At 44.6% G+C, this 20,998-nt stretch overlaps 1 protein-coding gene across 1 annotated transcript in view; it reads right to left on the bottom strand.

Annotated features, from left to right (window-relative positions):
- The window catches only part of LOC126545701 (F-box only protein 31-like), a 79,122-nt gene extending 76,476 nt beyond the window's left edge, over nt 1-2,646 (bottom strand). Inside the window, exon 1 of the mRNA XM_050193655.3 lies at nt 2,476-2,646. Coding sequence (XP_050049612.1) covers nt 2,476-2,617 — 142 coding nt within the window. The 5' untranslated portion in view covers nt 2,618-2,646. The remainder of the gene's footprint in view (nt 1-2,475) is intronic.
- Nucleotides 2,647-20,998: the final 18,352 nt, after the last annotated feature.

Raw genomic sequence — 20,998 nt, 5'->3', positions numbered from 1 at the left:
TTCTTTTATTGTTACAGTTGTTTGTCAATTTGCAAAACCCAACAAATGTAAGTCCACTCTGCTAAAAACCTAACTCGGGGTTGCAGTATTTATAAATAAATAAATAAATAAATAAATAAATAAAATCCTAACCAACTGTATCAAAGATGGCCATTTTCCTACAGGCTCTGCTTCAAAGCAGAGGCTTCGAAGCAGCAAGCAGCTTTGACGGGATGCATTTATTTAAACTGTGCCTGAAAATAAGACCAGCGTTAACATTAACGAGTTCCACAGGTTGATCTGGAGCAAGCTTTCTTCATTGCACAGATGAGAAGGCATTTTGTTCGACTGCTTTAGTAGTACATATTTCACTGGTATAGCAAAAGCTGCTTAATATAAGTTGACCACTCAAATATTTGTTCTTGCATGTTATCCACCAAGCAAGCATGCCGGCTGATCAGAAAAGTAATAAAAAAAGCCTTTGGATAGACCAAAGGAACTCGCCACAATAGTTTCTACTAGTCCCATACAAGAAAAATGTTTATTCTGGCCATACAATTAAATTTGAATTTATAATATGTCAGGACTTTAAGTGATTCTTAAAGGAGTACTGACATTACATTTTGACTTGACATTATGCTACATGAAGGTCCAAATGCTCCAAATTCCAGAATATAGTGGAAAGTATCAGAGCACCCTGAATGATTCACTATAAAATGTGTTTCTATGAACCATCTTTGGTTTCGGTATGCAGGAAGTGGATGCATCTTGACGCAATGACAAATAACTCGTTCCTGCAAATGCTGTGGCAGCCACACATGAGCGCAAGCCACAAGACACATGCACCGCACTTTTGTCTATTTTTCATGATTAACGTTGTCGCACCTAACATATTGCTACACAACGACAGCAAATTTTGCTCTGTGCCATGATGTCACGATAATGCTGATGGCGCCAAGGCGGCATTTCGAAACTAACATTACTATGAAATCAAAGTATTTTACAAGTGTTTCCCAACTTTTGTACTTCCTAAGTCTCCTCCTTTTACGTGCAGGAAGTGTGTGGTATGGTTTCTATAAGTTCGAAAATATGTCTGATTACTTGTTTTGAGGTAAAGTGAATTCGCAATGATAAATTTCACACAAACACTGTTACTATCCCACGTTGCAAGCACCTGTACAATAGGATGGTACACCTTTTCAACGAACCCAACGAAACTCACAATCAAGACCTGTGAGTGTAGCATATAGCAGGGAGCTTTAGAAATAGCATACCCAAGCGGCTTAGCGTATGCAAGAACCCAAATTCAAATGTAGAACCTTTGCGCTCTTTTGTACACCCGGCAGTTTGCATTCGCAAACTTTCGGTACCCTCTTTCTTTCCCTATTATCAAACAAAGTGCAAGCAAATCTTCCAGTACCATCAATGTGACAGACCCAAACTGTGAAAACTATGGCTGTTTTCATTAAGTAGAACTGCATGCAACACTACAAAATATTATCATTGAGCGATTTCAACTAAAGTGAAATTAACTGACCAGTTCAAATGGGACATCTCAGTGGCATAGGTTACACATTTCTGCTAACACAATTAGGTGCACAAATAGACACACATCACGCAAGGAGCCATCGGACAGGATGAATGCAAAACAGCCGACATCTTCTACAGCTGGCACTTACCTTGTCCATGTCCCCTTTTGTGGTGTGTTGACCAGATTAATTTTCGGTAGGCAACAGTTTGTTTTGGTGGTTTCTAATGATTGTACCACCTGATCATATATGTAAATACAATACCACACAAAAAGTTGAACTCTCAATAACTTCAGCTAGGAACAGTCATGCCTTCTAGATAAGCCGTTTATTTGAACACTTAAACAAACGATAATGTTTCTCATCCAGCTTCTATTAGACAAAAACATTCACATGCATATGTCTGTCCGCCGAACACAAAGACATCTCAAAATACAAAGTGTACTTCAATTTCTTGCTGCTGGCAACCATACGGTCTACCGAAACAACAACAAAACAATTCTATCTGCACGGCTGTTGTTACACTACAAATACGTCAAAACTTGTAATTGCCACAGTCAACGGCCTATTACAAGTGCGCGCACCGAAAGTGAATTGGTACAGGTCGTTTTGGTAGATAAAGATGCGACACCAAGGTGGTCCTGTTTCAAGGACCTCTGTACATGGCTCCAGCATACGTAAAAACAACCGTGTGCAGTTCAAGTAAACTAGGCACTGCATTTATGTGGCGAGATGAGTGTTTATAGAGACAAAATGTCATGTTAAAGAAGCAAACAATGTCGGAGCCGAGGCAAGCTTTGAAACCGTTTGTGCCTCTTGCCATAAGAAAGCACAGACAGAACAGAGTTTTAGGAGAGTTGCAGCATCTCTTCAACTGCCCACGTCGTTTATGGGCAAAACCTGCGAAACCTGACAGCTCCGGGATGTTCGATATGCGAAGAGCGCATGTCAGCGCTGAAAAACTTACCTAGGGCACATCGTGTTCGCCAGATGTTTTCAATAAGACTCGCTTCATAAAATGAACGGCACACTTGAGCGATGGAGGCGATGTCTTTACCACTTAAAAAACTGAAGATTTTCGCCAAGAGTTCAGGAGGAAAGGACTCCATGGCGAATAAATTGATAGCACTAACGCTAACGCTACATTGCTGAACAAAAGAAAAGCATTTTTGGTTTCGGTCTTTCGATCACAGTGGTTTTAGTTTAAATTAAAATTTTTCTCGTATTTTATGCCATATTTTGCAGAAATTACCATTACTGCTTTTAGACAGATCAAAATTATTCAAACAATTTTATTTTCGAACGAAAGTGTGCACAGAGGAACATGGGGCCTCTGCACGTGAGTGCAGAAGTTTTTTTCTTTTATAGGTCGAAAATGGGATCATAGATGCATTGTAATTGTTTCATCAGAATCAAAAGTGAGTTGTTCAGCAAAAACACTTTTTTTTCTTTTGGAATGAGTGTTCACCTATTTGATTCATTCACTTGACACGACACTCCAACATGGCATATATTACACAGCACAGCAGTCAAGTAGAGTCAAACGCCAACGCACCGAAGAAACTCATTCAATCGTAAAAATGCAGTGTTGACTCATGACAGTGACCCTACGTGTTGTTTTCACACCAAAACAGCGTCAGTTACTCAATCTCTCTCTCTCTCTCTCTCTCTCTCTCTCTCTCTCTATATATATATATATATATATATATATATATATATATATATATATATATATATATATATATATAACTTCTTTCAACAACCTGTAGGCATAGGTCTTGTGCGGAAAAAGAACTTTACGAAAAACGAATCCTTCATGCGCGAAATACGGATGCCCGCGGGTAAGCGCCGTAGTACTTATCCCTTCATTCATCATTTCTCAATATTTTCTACGTGATTTACTTTTCATAAAATGGAACGGCATACCACTTTAGGCCGCTGAGACTAATTCCAGGAGTTTCCTTGAAAGAACCACATTGTTGACGTCTCACCGTGAATTCCACCTGCTCTTATTGGTTCAAAAAGTGCAGTCTTTTCTACTATTGGCTCCTTCAAAGGAACATGGCGGAAGGACAAATTTATAGAATAACATGTTGCACACTTAATGCACAGCATCATTTTTTTTTTTTTGCGAACATTATTACCACAATATTTATTTGTACAACATGAATATCTGAGCTTGCCATTTACTTAAGTATATAAGACTATATAAAAGAACGGTAAGTCAAACACTTCACCACGAAGTGTAGTAGCGTTTTCGGCTCTTAGGCAGTGCGAATACGCGAAAGCAAACGCACCGCGCATTTCGCTTAGTATGTTCGAAAAAAAGTTTTGCGCTTACCGCTGCACTGTTCTCGCTAAAATTTTGCAGAAGGATTGTATTTATGAGTCTACGTATGTCAGTGTAACTCTTGCCACAGTTAATAGGCTGTCTTTTTTTTTTTTTTTTTTAAGAGAAAAAGTGAAAATTTGCGTTTGCTTATGGGGATCCAAGCAATGAAAGCTGCTGCCGCGACAGCGTAATCATAAAAGTGTTTTGCCACCTGCCGGTGGCTGCAGAAAACAGCGTTTCAGGGAGGGGTGCCGCCTGCCGCGTATTAGATGAGCGGGCAACGCCTCCCCCCCCCCCCCCCCCTGACAACCACCCTGGCCAGCTGTTTTCTGTAGTTGCCGGCAGGAGGCGAAACAAGTTTATGCTTGCGCTGTCGCGTCAATGTCTCGCATCGCCATAAGCGAAAGCGAATTTTCACTTTTTTCTTAAAAACCCGCGGCAAGTGTTGCACTGAACAACGTGGACTCCCAAATGCAAAACTGCAGCAAGAACAGTGCAGCGATATGCATAAGATCATTTTTTCGAACACGCTAAGCGAAGTTCGCGTGTGTGTGTGCGTGTGTGTGTGTGTGCTTATATATCTTTATTTTTTAATGGTGAAGCTACTGATCTGTACTTTTAGTACACATCAGTGGATGAAACAGATAATTTCCGTTAGTTTAGCTTACTTTGAGGCCTTCGAGTACAGCTTACTTTGATCCCTCGTGTCACTAAAAGCGGTCAGGTGCTCCTTATTCGCCAGTTATTCGCTGCACGAGCGCTTCAAATTTTTTTAAGCAACTCTATGGTGTTTCCGCGACATGAAATGTGTATACGTGCATTCGGTCATGACGTCGTTGGCATGAGCGTGATCTGTCGCCTATCGTAGCAACTGTATAAACAGCCCGTTGCTAACGGTGTGGGAGATATGGATATGGGTTCGAGGGTATTGTCGGTTGCTGTGTGTATTTCGGCGGTTTCGGTACGCATGCGTGTGTGATTGAAGGTGGTGGCAGAGTATCCTCGCTCAACATGCAAAAGACAGGTGAGCATTCATTGTTTTAGCTCTTCACTTGACTCCTGTATGTGCACGAATGCATAGCACACTGATCGCTCAAGTATTTTAATAGCAAACGCCGTCCGGGTGTCGCGCGATTTTGAAAGATGCATTCGAGAGGCTATTAGGCTTAGTTTCTTTATCAAGTCAGAGTAGGTGCGAAGTGCGCACACTTTGAAGCTTCTGAATGATGCGTTGCGCCGGTGGTTGCATGAAAGTAAGTGCGTTAAGAGCATCCGCTGCATTTCAAACGTTTTCTGGTAGCTTCCTGTCACGAAGCGCCCTGTAGGTGTGGCTCAGCACGGTGCAAGACCCCGGCTATTGTTTGAAATCCGGGCTTTTCCACTGAACACTGCGCCGCCGCCGAGTTGTGTTGATTCATTTTTATCTGATTTCTGCCACTTCATTTTGAAATTGCATTTGTGCATGTTACGTCGCACTTAAAGCCTTCGATGTGTAAACGTGGAGGTAAAAAAATGCTGCTGTTGTGATTTTGCCGTTTTTTTGCGGTTCCTTGGAGTGGTTTGCTACCGAAGGACCGGTGCATTGAACGTTGGCGGAGGCTCTCCGCGCTCTGCGCTCTCTTTCGTAACCAGAATCTGAAGGAGGGGCGCGCTGCGCGATCGTAAATGAAGTTCCCGCCTTCCGACGAACATTACCTTGCATTTATTATTTCTCTTCTGCTCACTTCCTTATTTTTTTGTCGTATTTGGTGCGATTGACTTTGGTTGCGCTCGCTGTGAAATGCGAGGTTTTCGGTAAGCGTAACATTTGTGCGAATTATGTAAGACAAAAAGAAAAAAAGTGGGGAGAGAAACGAAAAAAAGAAGAAATAGCAGTGCCAAGCGTTGGAGGAATTTAGTAGCGGAAGGACCCTTATCGGCGCGTTGCCGGCGTAGCTCGTCTGTGGACCGGACGTTGGCTGAGACCGGATGGGCACCATAAGCAAAAGGCGCCGATGTCTTATTGTTTACGGAGTCGAGGAAAGACTGCGGGAACGGATACTGTTTAGGGGCGAGGCATTGCCCACATCGGGGACTCTGTGCGTGCTCCTCACTCGGCGAGGCCGGGGCATACGATGGGTAGCCTAGTTGCCATGGCGACGAGCGTCGGTTGCACACCGACTGCTCGAGCATGATTCACACACCCTTGCCCTGTGAACGATAATAATGAGGATGGGAGCCTGCCGTCGCAGGAAACTGATAGCTGTGAGCACGCAGTGAACAGCACTTGCAGGGAAAACAGGGACGAAATCGCAGCGGCTACGTTGTGACAGCATGCCCTCAGCTACGACGCGTCTCTCAGTACCGTAACGGGACCGTGAGCTAGGCTCGCCTGTCGCTTGTGTGCAGCGCGCGCGCGTCATATGCGAACGAGCTTGATGTGCATTTAACCGTATACTTCCTGTCGCGCTGCCTTATGTTCTGGCGCAATATTTCATTTTTTTCTGTGCCTTTCTTTCTTGCTTATTGTAACTCATCGCAATCTGTGTCGGCTCGGATGAGTACATTCTTATATTGCTTGTTGGGAAGTAGCAAGCATCGTTCGTCGCACGGGAAGTGGCGTGCGGTTTACGATTCTTCTTTTTTTTTAAACACTATAATACAAGAAAGCATGGCATAGGCGTGAGCTATGATCAACGTTTACTGTCTTACTAAAGTAGGCAGTCGTGTGCACTTGTTTGGGTGGTAGCAGTAGTAGTTTTTTTAAAAATATGGGTTGGGCATTACCTTCATCTCGTGTAAATGAAGCGCTTAACATCTCTTTGTGACTCACGGGTGTAATGTTTCACTTAAATAAAGCATAATATTTGGATGCGTCCATGTTTTGTTGGAAGTCAAAAGAAATTTAAGCTAACCATAGTAACTGGTAAAAAGATAAGAAAAAAAATGTTTATTGCTGGGCCGCTAATATTCAAACCTTGCATAAAGACCGTCTACTGCATCCTGGTTTAATAATGCACTTGTTGCGCTGCTGAGCTCGAGGTCGCGGGTTTGATCCCGGCGCTGGCTACCACTTTTTGACGAGGGTGAAATGCAAGAATGCTCATGTACGTAGATTTAGGCGCACATTAAAGAACTGCAGGGGGTCAAAATACGAGGGTGAATCGGAAAGTATGTACCCCTCTTTCTTATTAGCCAAAATAAGGTATATACAGGTAATTACAAATATATGTACTATTCTACTTACAATATTTCTCAACATACTTCCCACATTGGTTCAGACATTTCTCCTATCGCAGCACTAAATTTGAGAAATGTTGCCAGTCAATGATGCACGGGGTTTCCCCAAATGCTCATTGTCATGCAAGTCTTCACGGCCTTTTGCGAACTCGCAACACCACCACCTCACTCTTCTCAAAGCGAGACGCCTTTCCCCATATGTGGGCTGCATTTCTCTGGATTTAGATGGGCATTTGTCCCTTACCCCATAGAAAACGAAGCATACTTTGTTGCTCGTACGCTGTGGACGTGCGACACACAACCACCGTCTTCAACAACTGACAGCAGCGCCGTGCCTTGGAGCTACTGGCAGATAAGGCCTGGCCAGTCCAAGAAAGGTCTTCCACTGGGAATGGATATGTTTACTTTGCATTAACAGCCTTAATTTGGCAAAAAAAAAAAAAAAAAAAGGGCAAAGACTTTCTCATTCACACTCGTAATTCGGAGTTCTCCACCACGGCGGGCCTCATAATCAGATTGTAAAACTCCATAATTTTTTTTTCTTTAATAATGCATTTTGAATGATTGTTCTTATTCATTTAGCGTAAAAGAAAAACTGCTGTTGTCCACAATATTGGAACTCAAGAAAGTGGAACTAGTTCAGTGCACCTAGTGGACTGGCATAGTCACTGGCCTGTGGCACCCGTGCTGTGATTTTTGTATTGCTTCTTTCACTTTCCCGACTAAACCAGTAGCATGAGCATCATTGGTAAAGGAGCTTTACAGACAGGTGTCGCAGCCAGTCCACTCAGCTGGCTGAACTCCTTTCCTCGGATACAAGAGATGCAGCTGACAGTACTTCTTAATTTGTACCAGATGGATAAAGAACATACTCATGCCAAATGTATTATGATACTCAATAATTCGCAAAGTGTGGGTGAAAACTTTCATAATGGCATTTGGTTGTCAGCACATTGGCCACTGTGCAGTCATAGAACTGCAATATGACAAGTGGTACAGCCCCTGAGCTCATAATTATTGTTGTGACTGTGGGTATAATTATGTGAGATATGTCATCAGTTAAGGCACTTAATATACATAGCAGATGCATGAGATGTTTGAGAACACTTTGTTGACTTCAGGTACAGCTACCATATCTCCAACAAAAATATATTCCCATCAAAATGAGAGAACTGCTTGCGGTACTGTTTATTTCAAAAATTGTTCAATGAAGCCCCCCTCAGTAGCAGTCGCGATCCAATTCAGCTTCTAAAACGGTTGCATGCTCGGGTCAGGTGGCACTTGGAGATGTTCACTATTGATTTGGCAATGGTGTTATGTGGCTGTTTGTTAGTCCCCCTCTCAGTGACACCCCAGAAATGGTAGTCCAATGGAATTAAATCTGGAAAAACTAGGAGGCCACAAGTTGGAAGTGAATGGCCGTGGAAGTTCTCGGTCAGCCACTCTCAGGTAATGCAGGCAATATGGGCGGGAGCCAAATCCTGTTCAAAGACATGAGGCCTTCCTTTAGACACACCCGCCACGTACACAGCTGCCTTTACACAGAGCCCTTCTTAAAAGAAGTGCGGAGGCATGACATCACCTCCTTTGCTGACGACGTCTAACACTATAATAGATGACATAATTTTTGTGTGCATCACTGTAGGCACCTCTTCATGGCTTTTATAAAGCCACCTGTTGATATGCTAGTTAGCCTTTTGTTCTTGGTTGAAGTTTTTTCCATTTTGAAAAAAAAAAAAAAGGAACAACCCATATTCAAAGCATTTTACGCTCTTGGGGTGCTTCAGCTTGCTCAGTGGCCTCTTGGACTAGAGCAGACGATTCTGCAGAATTTTATCGGGCATGAATTGCAGTCTCCTTGTGACATAGGAATGGCACCTCAAGTCCTCATGCACCGTGAGAACCACAAGTCTGACGTTGACTCTGACCTGGAGCTCTTTAGCAATGGACCTCATTGACTTTCCTGGGTCATCATTCGCAATAGCTTGCAGCACCTGGGCAAAATCGGGCATTCTGACATCTGACTGCTGGCTGTGCTCATTCCTCATTGCCACAGATGCCACATCACCGCCAGATGACACAAGTTCTTTTTTAATCTTATAGACGAAGCATCTTGCCATGTTCAGGAAGGTGGAAATTTCCAACTCACTGTGGTTGGTAGCCAGGGCGACAAGGACTGCATGATGTTTCGTTTCCTGCATCAGACTGCACGCTGCCTTCATCAGTGATGGAAGTGCTGCACCGAACTGCCCAAAATTGTCGTTTATGGCATGTATTGCGCTTCCAACACTCGCCTTCTCCGAATTGAGCAGACAAAAAAAAATCTCGTTAAACTTTGTCGGTGCTCAAGTATATGAGCATATCTTAAGCAGGGCTCGGGACCCCCCCTCCCTTTCTGGATCCACCAATGTCTGTGGAGAATGTGACAGTGCCGTGGGGAAATTTGCATAATCGGAGCAGGTGCGAAAAATCTGTCAGCTGTGGGCACATTGCAACAGCACTGATACTTCGTCTAGTTGGCTAAAAGGCACATTGGTATTGCTTTTCTTTCTTTGTTTTCCATTACACCTATTCGTCACTGTGTACACTTCTGTGGCACATGATTTCTCGCTACAAGTGCTAAATATTTGCAGTTGCTTCGTGATCCATTAGTGGTATCTACACGCCTTGGATTAGTGTTTTACATCTGCTGTGTGTAGTTTAGAAATACTTATTTTATTTAATTATAGTGACGCACAACTGTGAGGGCACAGCTGTTCTACGTGCCTTTGCGTACAGCACATTTTATTATGACTAGGCAGCCGAGACACAGAAAAAAACATGCGAGAACCGGACAGAAGGAAGTAGACACAGACGCACAAGCTATCCAACACAGACGCCATTCTAGCTGTCGCCTGTGCCTGCAAGGACAACACCGAAAATAGTGTCCTTGAATTGGGCGGCTGTACGTTTCAACTTGCGGACATATGTTTAGCAGATGAATCGGATTGCTGCGCCAATGACGGCTTGGGAAGAATGAACTCCGTATTGGAATGCAGAATTAACTGCGAATTCGGATTAAACCATCATGTATCATCATCTTTTTATGTAACAAGACAATGGAACAGTGAGTTTGAAAAAAAGGTTTCATCTTAGTTTAATACATAATGAACGCAATTTTTCAGAAAGTCCTAACTCATACAGTGTCATTTTTCAATTTCTTGCTCCAAAGCATTGTATCTTTGCTCCAAACAGCAAATTTTTCTGCTCCTAACTGCGATCGTTTGCTGCTCTAAAAACTACTCCAATAGACCAAGTGCAGCTACCATCACTGCTTCGTGGAAAAATATTACAAAGCTGCATGCCTAGACAAATACATTGAGACTGCTGCTGGCACCTATTGCGATGTGTGATGTGTTCTCGAATACCTTGTGCACCCCGTATTTTTTTATGTATTGGTAGATGTTAATCGGCACATGATGACAGTTACATTAAAATGTGGCAAAATTGTGCTTAGTAAGGTTGAAATGGCCCTAGACTTGATTCTGCAAGACTTTTTTGGAGTTAAATATAGAGGTGGGCAAATAATAAAATTTTTTGAATGCGCATTGAATACGAATAGTCAAGGGCAGACACACATATTTACAGCAGGAATATGTATTCCGGTATAATTAGATACCAGGCCTATACTGACTAGTGTAAAAAAGACTGCTATGTCAGGGACTAAGAATCACTTTTAAACACATCACTAATTTGTTATTAAAAAAGCTGTGCGAATATTTCCTCAACCACTTTTAGAGCTTGGTTGCAAGCAAGCTCTCCAATAAAAAATGGATCCTGTATGACTAGCTTTCCAAAAACCCCAAATAAATCACAGCTGAAAAATCTGAAGTTGTGGAAAAAAAAGAAAGCTGTTAAGTCTTGTGTGCCTTATAACACTGATCTGTCTAAAAGGGCCTGTTGCAAGAAAAATGTCTCAGGTTGTAGAGTAGAAATCAAAACTTCTACTTGCCAGAAACACTAAATGATGGAATACAGATAAAAATCACCAGTGTTCATGTAGACTTCTGCTGCAAAACCTAACAGAACTTTCGTTACACGTTTTGTTTCTACATTGCTTCAAAAGCATTTGTGGTTGCTTCACTTCTGATAGTTTTGGTGCTTTGTTTAGCAGACAGAGAACACTACAAAATATTTGGTAAATTTTGAATGTTTGAGAAATGCCAAATAGTTCCTTTTTGAATACAAATACTTAGTGTGAAATATTCTATTTGTATTCAAAGCTTTGAATATTCACCCACCCCTAGGTTAATACTTTTGGCTTTGATCTTCCGCAGCGACTCAGCAGCAACCTGCTCCAAGCATGTCGTCACTGGTTTGTTTCCAAGCCTTTCCGGCCACATTCAGATAGGGACAGCATGCAAAAGCGCCTGTTTATCACTCTTTGAATGTGTGTTGAAGGATCTCAGATCATTAGAATTAACCTGGAGCCCTTCACTATGGTATTCGTGGCCTATGTGCGGCTTTGGGATATGTAAATTCATCAGTCACTTTTTGGCTTTGGCAGTTTTGTGCAGAGATGCTACAGGTATACAGGCACTGCCAGCAGCCACCAAGAAAAAGGCGTATCAACTAGCTCCTGAGTTGGGTGAATTATAGGCTGAATGATAGAGAGGAGGATTGATCTTATCTACGTCTCAATGGTACAATGGCATGTGCCTGGTGTAACAGACACAATGAAATGGGAGGACAGCTACTATTTGCCATGTATCACTTGTGAAGTTGTTAAAATTGCCAAGTAAACAGCTTTTTCAAACGCTGGTTTTGACTTGAGAGTGATTGCACTACAGAGTTTTAGGCATTGCCTGGCTTAAGCTTTCTATATTTAAAGCCAGTGATCTGTTACTAAATGTACTAAAGTAAATATAAACATTAATTGGTGTGTGTATTATCACACAAGCTTTCATGTGCATGTAAAGAATCGAATGGGGTCAAAACTAAACTGGAGCCCTCCATTACAATGTCCCTCATAACCCACTGCACAGTTTCAGGACATTAAGTAACGCAATTTAATTTTAAGCTTTGTTGTGCAAATGTTTCAGTCGGAAATATATTTTAGACATCTCATTGCAGTGCTTGAAAAGGTGTGAAATGTTGGTACAATTGGTTAATACTAAATCCCTACATTCACCTATAATTTGGAAATACATGGTCTTAATGTACAACAGGCACAGATGCCGGCATTGGGAATACATTTGAAATATTGTTTACAGTGTAGGTAAATTTCATGTTGGCACAAAATGAGCCAGTGTTATTTATTTCATTCATAAACTTTCACTTTGAGAGGTTTGTAGTTTGGAGAGCTCCAAGCATGCATTGGCTTGTGTGTCAATAATCTTTGTTTAACTCAATTTCACATTCTTTTGGTGTATTCATTCATTGTATGTGTTGGGACTGGCATTTAATTCACAATATTTGGATTGATGTGTAATTCAGTGGAACCTGTATTGATTAACTTATCTGCAGGGCATTTCAGCTAAGTCGTGCCGAACTTTAAAAAATGCACATGCGAGTTTCGACTATGCAACCAACTTAGTATTGTTCGCCGTCCTCTTGGGGCAACTCGAAGTATTCTCTACTATGAGCTTGGGAAGTAATGAACAATTATTGACCAACTTTCAAAGTATTGATTTAAACGCAAAATCTTCAATGTAGAAGTAGTAGAGTGTGTTTAGAAACATCAATTTCTTACACCGTGATAGCTGCCGTGTGTTAAATTTTTCCGGACTGCAAAGAAAGCGTACGAGATTTAAAAAAAGAAAAGAGTACCACGTGACTACGCGCTGACGCGCATCAATATTGGTGCCCTCAAACATGTCACCAAGGAAGGATCGACGCTGCGCGCAGACCGAAGGCATGAATAGGCTGCAAGCAAAAATAATAGGCGATGGCCACATCCGTCGCCTCTGGTGCATCGCCAGTCTGCTCGCCCTTTACGCGGTCTGTGAACATCGAAAACCCTGACAGAGCCTCAAGAATTGTTATGCATTATTTATGGCATATCCCATCAGTATACCATCGGATCACATCGGTTTTAGTTCTCGGGAGGAAAAAAACAAAGGATGACAGGGAAGCTACAAAGGGTGACCGGAAAATGCGAAATGTGTTAGTGTTGGCGCACTCGGCACTGCCTCGTATTTGTGTTGTATTTTCACATGGGATATTTTAATGTTTTTGTGGTTTCTAGATGAAGAGGCTGTAAAACTTGATCGAATCCCGGCCACGGCGGCCGCATTTCGATGGGGGCGAAATGCGAAAACACCCGTGTACTTAGATTTAGGTGCACGTTAAAGAACCCCAGGTGGTCGAAATTTCCGGAGTCCTCCACTACGGCGTGCCTCATAATCAGAAAGTGGTTTTGGCACGTAAAACCCCATAATTTAATTTTTAGGCTGTAAAACTTAAAACGGACACTAAAGAGGAACATTAAGTTGCACTAGAATGACGTTTCCAGAACGCTGGAGTATTGTGAGCTGATGCCTGATGAGCCAGAAAAAAATTAGTGGGACCGCAGCATTCATATGGGGACGGATTACCAGCGAAGCTGTTTAGGCTGCATACATCGTGAAATCATACATACTTTTTTTCATGCGGCACCGCACTACGCCGACACCAGCGCCGTCGCCACACTTTTTCCTCCCTGTCATTATTTGTCAGACAGGATTTAACACAAATAAAGCGCATGAAGGCAATCTTTACACTCGGTGCGCGCACGCACACACACGCACACACACAGTGTGTTTCTCTTACAACGTCGAATTTATGGGGTTCTATTAAACTTATTTTTGACGGAGTTGACGGAGTGTTTGACGGAGTGTTTGAAGCCTGCTTCACCTCCGCCGCGGGTCGGCGCGGTATTGCACTATGTTCGGCATCGGCCCATGCATTCCTGTCTAAGCGCTGGGGTACGGACGTAGGTCTGATGGACGTAGGTCTGACTTAGGTCGGGGTACGGACTAGGTAAACGGCTTCGCTGTGCAATAAATAAATAAATGAAAATAAAAAAAACAAAAATGCGTATAAACGAGATTGGCGGCGACACCCCCTTGAAGTTCCCACACTAACATCCCGCCAAGTTTCACAGCGTGTGCTGCGGTTTAGCTGACTATTTATCAACAAAGAAATATAACATTCTAGTAATTTGAAATTACCAAACACTCGACCTGGGATGTGTGATAACTTCTTCCTTCACTAAAACGGCCGTAACGCGGGAAAGCATCTTGAAATTCGTGACGTCACACTGACGTACCGGTGCTGTGGTCTGGGCTAATCAGCAATTTTGTGTCGTTGGAATGAAAATACTGAATTTTTAGAGAATATTTCCCCTGTCTAAACTAAGTTAGTGCCCCTTCAAGCGCATTGCTTCATTCTTTTTCCCTGTTTTTCTTTTTTCTCTTGTTTGTCGCGTTTCATAAAGGGGTTGGCGAACTGCGCGCCCAACCACTCACTGAACAGTATATAGTGTGAGATCCGCTGCCAAAAATCCCCGCCGCATGCTGCGATCGACGAGGTTACGCATTTCTGGGGCAGATTAAAATACTCGGTGTTCTGACGTCGGTGCTCAGTCGAGACCGCCAAGACCTGCAGCCTATGCCAACAACGAAAGACAGCTACACGCGCAGTCTGCGTCGCGGGGCCCACTTAAGGGGCCCCCCCGCACGACCTCTGTTATTATAAAGATATTTCAAGTGAACCCGCGCGCATTGCGTGCAGACAGTCGTTATGATCGTCTCAGCCTGGTGTCACAGCGCTCGGTGGTGGGGTTTCGTGCAGACGACGCTGGCAGAATGAACCTGCCAACAGTCTCTGGCCACTGAGCAAGGACATGGCACCGACTTCCGCAACGGTAGCGCTTGCACTTACGTTTATGTGTGGTCAAAACGAAACCAAAGATCCTTAAGGAATTCAGACGCGCGATCCCCAGCTCTCGGCGTCCACCCACCTCAAAAATCATATAAATATTTTCTCATTGCGAACAATATTGAGTTTGATTGAAACCACAGTATGCACTATCAGTTGTTTTTTTTCTGCTCAAGTTACAGTTGTAGTTAGAAACAAAGTGTACCTCGAATGTATCTGTCCGATTTTCTTTAGTATTTTGTACACATGTTCTTTTTTAACGAAAATAATAATCTATATCGCGACACTTGATTTGATTTCGGCATGTCTGTGTTGGTGTGCTGCGTACGGCCTGCGTGCCGAATTCGTGTAGGAACAGAAGCCTTCGTCAGGCCATCTGGCCTTTAGCCTCGCTTCTTTTCTGTTGTAAACAGGATAAATAAATTTATTAATTCATTCATTCATTTATTCGAAATTCATTTAAATCTGAGCCGCTTTTCGCGTTCGATGAAGGCTAGGCCCAGCGCACGTGCATTCCTTCTTCGTGTACCACCGATACCGGATGATTTGGGGTGAAAGGTTAAGCATTTAGAAGGAATAAGCGGTTTAGCGACTTAAAATCAATCAATCAGGTAGACGCTCTTCGCGTCATGGGTTGTTTTTACGTACAAGAAGCTATCAGCGCCGATTAGAACTCAATGGGCGTCGTGAACGGCTGCTATCAAAAGTGAACCTGCTCAAGTGGCAGCAGTCAGCCAAGGTCGGTAAGTGTTGCCCGCCACTCTTCAGCGCAATGACCTCGAGGTTGTCAGCTTACTGAGCAGCGTGCTTTAATGTGGTCGCGAACGGGTGTGAACGGGCAGTGGGACAGTACACCGACGTACATTCTTTGATGTTCGTGGATATCGTAAAAGAACAATTGTATTGTAGCCCTGTATTGGGCGCACATCTACCGACTCTGCTTGCTCCTTTGCGCTCTCGTTTGTCAGGCACCATCGAATATTTTTTGCTCCTTTAATTTTGAGAGAAAGCCGTTGCTCGGGCTCAATTTTAATTTCCCTGTTAAAGGTACTCGTCAAACGCTGAAGTTGTCTCATAAGGCAGCCGCCAAACCGATTTAAAGGGCATTTGTTTGATTTAAGAGAAACCGCTGAAATTGTAGCCGATTTAGGCTGTCCAAATTTCCGGAGTCCCCTACTACGGCGTGATACGATCGCGACCGGGTGAGATGGGGCTTCACAGGAATCGGGAAACGACGACGAAGCCGGGCATCGAGATGTTGAAAAAAAGTAGAAAAGGTTGTATTCATTTCATTGCTACATGGATGTAACTGTCATCTGAGTCTCGAGCGGTGATTCTTGACACATAGGCCAGCACGGCCTTAAATAACTTCTGGCGGTCCTGTCGTCGTCGCCGTTTTCCTCCGGAGCCTGTCTTTCCTTTTTTCCCATCCTTGGTGTCAGCTCGGGGAAAAGAGGTGACGTAGTCTTGACCTTCGGTTTCTTTTTCTATCCTTTTGCGTCAGCTCGTGGAGAACGAGGTGTCGTCGATTCGGAGAAGGGTGCAATTATGTTGGCGTCGGGAAGCCCGTTTGAATGCTTATCACACCTGACAGGTCGGTCATAACAGGCGTGCCTCATAATCATATCGTGGTGTTTTGGCACGTAGAACCTCACAATTTAATTCATACACAAGCATTCAGAAAAATGCTCCTCTACTTGGGATTTTGGTGCACGTTGAAGAACCCCTGGTGTGTCAATTTAATCCGAAGCCCAAAATTCTTACGAGGCTTGCCGTAGCGGAGGGGGGGGGGGGGGGGGGGGCGCTCTGGATTAATTTTGGTCACGCGAGGTTATTTACCCAATGCGTGGTACACGGGCGTTTCTGCATTTCGCCCCCCCGCCCTTATCACAATGCGTCTGCCGCGGCCGGGAATCGAACCCGTTACCTCGTGCTTAGAATCCCGAGCCATCCTCTACGGCTTCTTTCATAGCTCCGCTGTTGTTTTTTTGACGTTAAGCCTCGCGAATCGATTCAACCGACCGCAGTAGCAGCACTTGTGAGCAATACAGCAGCCAGACGTAGTTGTAAAAGCCTATAAAAACGCGCTAGAATGAAAGGTAAGAGGCGCTCGGTGTTTGTTATATCCATTATGAAGTTTGTTGTAAGGGTTTTCTTTTGCGTAAGAGTACGAAGAAAGGTTTTGCGTGTGCGATGTAGAGGGTAACTTGGCTATACACTGACTGGTCTGTCGTACTTGGATTTGACGGTATTACTACGTGAATTTTGTCCGCTCTAGAGTTTATATACTCGCGGACAACTTTCTGTGGCTATGAAGGGAAAGCTACGTACGGAGGCATAGCGCGCACAAGTGAGGGCGCTTTTGATAGGAGACCCGCGTTTTAATCCACGTTAGTTTAGGCTGGGAAAGAGAGAACATAGTCTTATTAGCAACAGTTAAATGAGGCAGAACACACCACTGAGTGTAAAGGTTTACTTGTTTTGCGGCTTTTCCCTTCAGCGTCTGTTCCGAGTAACCAAAAAGCACTGTCAAACGCTGCCGGACTACTTGGCGCGGTAACACATGTGCAGCAGCCACGCGCCCGTAGCTTTCCCTTCATTGCCACAGTAAGTTGTCCGCGAGTTTTGATAGGTGCTGTTTCTGGGATTGGTAATAGAGACTTTTAGCGTGTCCGGTATTCGGGCAAGCGCGGGCGGTTTTCCGGTTTAGCGGGGGCGTCAACGTGAGCGGCCAGATTGGTGGCGCCAGCTGGTGGCGCAAAGCTCAACCACACAAACACAGAGCTAATACTATATTCTGCTTAGCTGCTGGCGTAAATTTTCGACAGTGGCGTAATCGTGTTCACAATTACGCCGCTGCCAAAAATTTGCACGAGTGGCGAAGCAGGATATGGTGAGTTACTGCAGTTCTAGCTATGCGTTTGTCTGGTTGAGCTCTACAACACCAGGCGGCTTCACCGCTCACGTTTACGCCCCGACCATCCGGTAATCCGCCCAAACCGCTCCCGTTTACCGGAATAGCGTACAAGCTAAAGGTCGCTAATATCTGCCTCGACCCGCCGCGGTAACCCAGTGGATATATGGCGTTACGCTGTTGAGCTCGAGGTCGCTGGTTCGATCTCGGCGGCCGCATTGCGATGGGGGAAAAAAACGCCATTGTACTTAATTTAGATCCACGTTAAAGAACCCCAGATGGTCAAAATTAATTCGGAGTCGCCCACTAGGCGTGCCTCATGAATGCATAATCGTATATTGGTTTACCGTTACTCGATTATATTTATTTTTTTATATACAACGTTCATCGAAGTTTGGTAGAGGCACTACTTCGTGGGGCGCGTCTTCATTTGGTCAGTGGCGTCGGCGGGGCATGCCTCCGATTGTGCGGAGCAGATGTTCAAGCGCTTTGCGAATGGCTGGAAGTGGGCACACGCCGTCCGTCTACTGCCAGGGAGAGGAGTAGCTCGTTTGCGGACGATTGGTGGTGGCGCACAACTGTCTCTCCCTGCCGACGCATATCGCGTTTCTCTTTGGCAGCGTGCCACACGCTTTTTTCCCCCTCGGAGACACGCACCGGTATGTGCATATGCTATACACGTGGGCGCCGCTCGGTCTGCATCCGAGGCGGAGGAGGGGATCAGCGGGGCCTTTATGCGGCCACGCTCTGTTTGCGGAGTAATTTCACGCCGCGCACATTCGACCCGGGCGCACTGGAGCCGCGGCGGGATCCGGCGGTAATCTGGGCCCCCAGTTGCGCCACGCGATGGTCTCGCGTGCTGCTGCTCCCAGCGGAATCAAGCCACAACCCTCTTGAAGTTTTTTTTTTTTTTCCCGTGCTTTCAAAAAAAGCTTTCGGCGGCAGTTTATTTGCACAAAGGTCAAGCATTCAACGAAGCGATGCGAGATTCCAGAAATTGGCTTTTTCAGTTTCAAAAAAAAAAAAAAATCGTTACTGGCTTTCTGAAGGAGGGGAGAGAAGGTTTAAAGCTCCTCGCTGGAGGGCGCCCAACCGTTTTAGATCGGTCTGGCGTGCGCGAAGCCACACTCTAAAACAAAATCACACTTTGGATTGTATCTTGTCACAACGATAAACGTCATATCTCTTGTCCGCATTTCCTTTCTTTAACGCTGCGAGCCCGGTACTTCCCAGTAACGAACGGCATGCGCGTTATCAGCATGACATAGCATTCCCGACAAGAAAGTAGCGGGTGCGGCGTTTTCAAGAAAGGAAACGCAAGCAAGTCACATGGCGATTATCGTTGTGTGGCAGATACACACACCAAAGGGTGTACCTTTGTCTACACGATTAGAAAAATGTACACCCTTTAGGGCTTATCTTGTCCCACAACAATAATCGTCATCTGTCTTTCCCGCGTTTCCTTGCTTTAACGCTGCGAGCCCGGTACTTCCTATAGTCGCCAACGGCTTGCGCGTTATCAGTGTGACAGCATTCTCGACAGGAAAGTAGCGAGCGCCGAGTTTTCAAGAGGCGAAACGCAAGCAAGGAAGATGACGATTATCGTTTGGGGACAAGCCCTAAAGGGTGTAAACTTTTTTTAGTGTAAATGAAATGAAACGCTGCGCTCGCTTCCTGTCGAGAATGCTGTCATGCTGATAACACGCATGCCGTTCGTGACTTGAAAGTACCGGGCTCGCAACGTTAAAGAAAGGAAATGCGGACAAGTCGAATGACGGTTGTGTGGCAAGATACAACCCAAAGGGTGTAATTTTGTTTAGGAATGTATAACGCGGATAAACACTGACTTTTACAGCGAAGCTGTATATGGCGAACCGATTCGTCCGTCCGTCTGTCGCCTGTACGCCGAAAACTCCGGCGCAACCCCATGCGCATGCGCGAAAAAAAAAGAAAGGCGCGTGGTTGGCTGTGCCAGTAGTGACGCCGTTGCTCTCCGTCGAAGCCGAGCGCTCGCGCATCAGTTTCTCTCCGGCTCCGAAATGGGAAGTCCACGCGTCATACGTACTCTTGAGGAGCAGGCAGCTTTCGATTAACGCCGCGAGCAGAACCGGGAACGAGCTCGTCTACGCCGTGCCGATGCTGTAGCCCGGGCACAAAAGGCTCGTGCGGCCGAGCGCAAGCAGCAACTGCGTACCGAGGATCCGGCAGCCTACCAAGCCGTCGTTTAATGAACTGTCGGGATTAACCTAGTGATAAACACCCTGGCTGCACGTTTCAGCTTCGCTGGTTAACCATCTGTACAGAGTGCTTGGGCGGTGATTTTTTTCCTTGTTCTTTTTTTTTTTTTTTTTTGCGACGCGCTGTTGCTTGTGGGCGCTTTGCCCCGGTAGCTTTCGCTTCATTGCCACAGAAAGTTGTCCGCGAGTATAGCATGTTTGACGCTTTCCCGATGTTATTCCTTTTTATGCTTCGTCAGTGGTCAGAGCAACGCTCCGCCAGCGCTAATAAGTGGGATGAGCTGGTCGTGCACGGTGGATAGGAGTAACACATAGTATCCAGTGCGAGGCATCACTACAATACCGGGACCCAGTAAATACGAATCAAGTGCTCACGCCCAGACCTTGTCCCACGTCTCGCTGGGTCGTCAGCGTAATAAAGGTGGGCAGCCCTCATAACTTTACTGTCTTCAGTGGCAGCAATCTACAAACATAAGTCACACTATACTGTTCATTGTACCGGTGAATCATAACGTGACCTGAACAGATTAGTTTCAGATTAGGAGGCGCAAGCGGGCTTGCGAACGCATGCCTTTTGCTATCCCCTAATATGGGTGTCTCTTTTTTTTAGCTGCACCAAATTAAAAAGAAATGCCCGTGGCAGATAGCTCACTGCTTACCCTTGATATAAATTACTCGATTAGGCGGTCATAATTTCTACGGGAAATATAAATCCTTAATTGAATAGTTATCATAATTTCGCTAATTAACTTTTAATTAATTAATTCACGGCACATATCTTAATCTACAAATTGTAGCTAGCTAGTTTGCAAAGCGTGTAGAGTTATAAGGAATTTTGAGGATGGTGCTGGTTTCGAGATATGCGCCGTCAAAGTTCCGGCCAGCATGC

The sequence above is a fragment of the Dermacentor andersoni genome, chromosome 1 (assembly GCF_023375885.2).
Source record: "Dermacentor andersoni chromosome 1, qqDerAnde1_hic_scaffold, whole genome shotgun sequence".
In the NCBI taxonomy this organism is placed as follows: Eukaryota; Metazoa; Arthropoda; class Arachnida; order Ixodida; family Ixodidae; genus Dermacentor; species Dermacentor andersoni.
The sequence above is the reverse complement of the archived record's forward strand: the minus strand, read 5'-3'. Positions and strand labels throughout refer to the sequence as shown.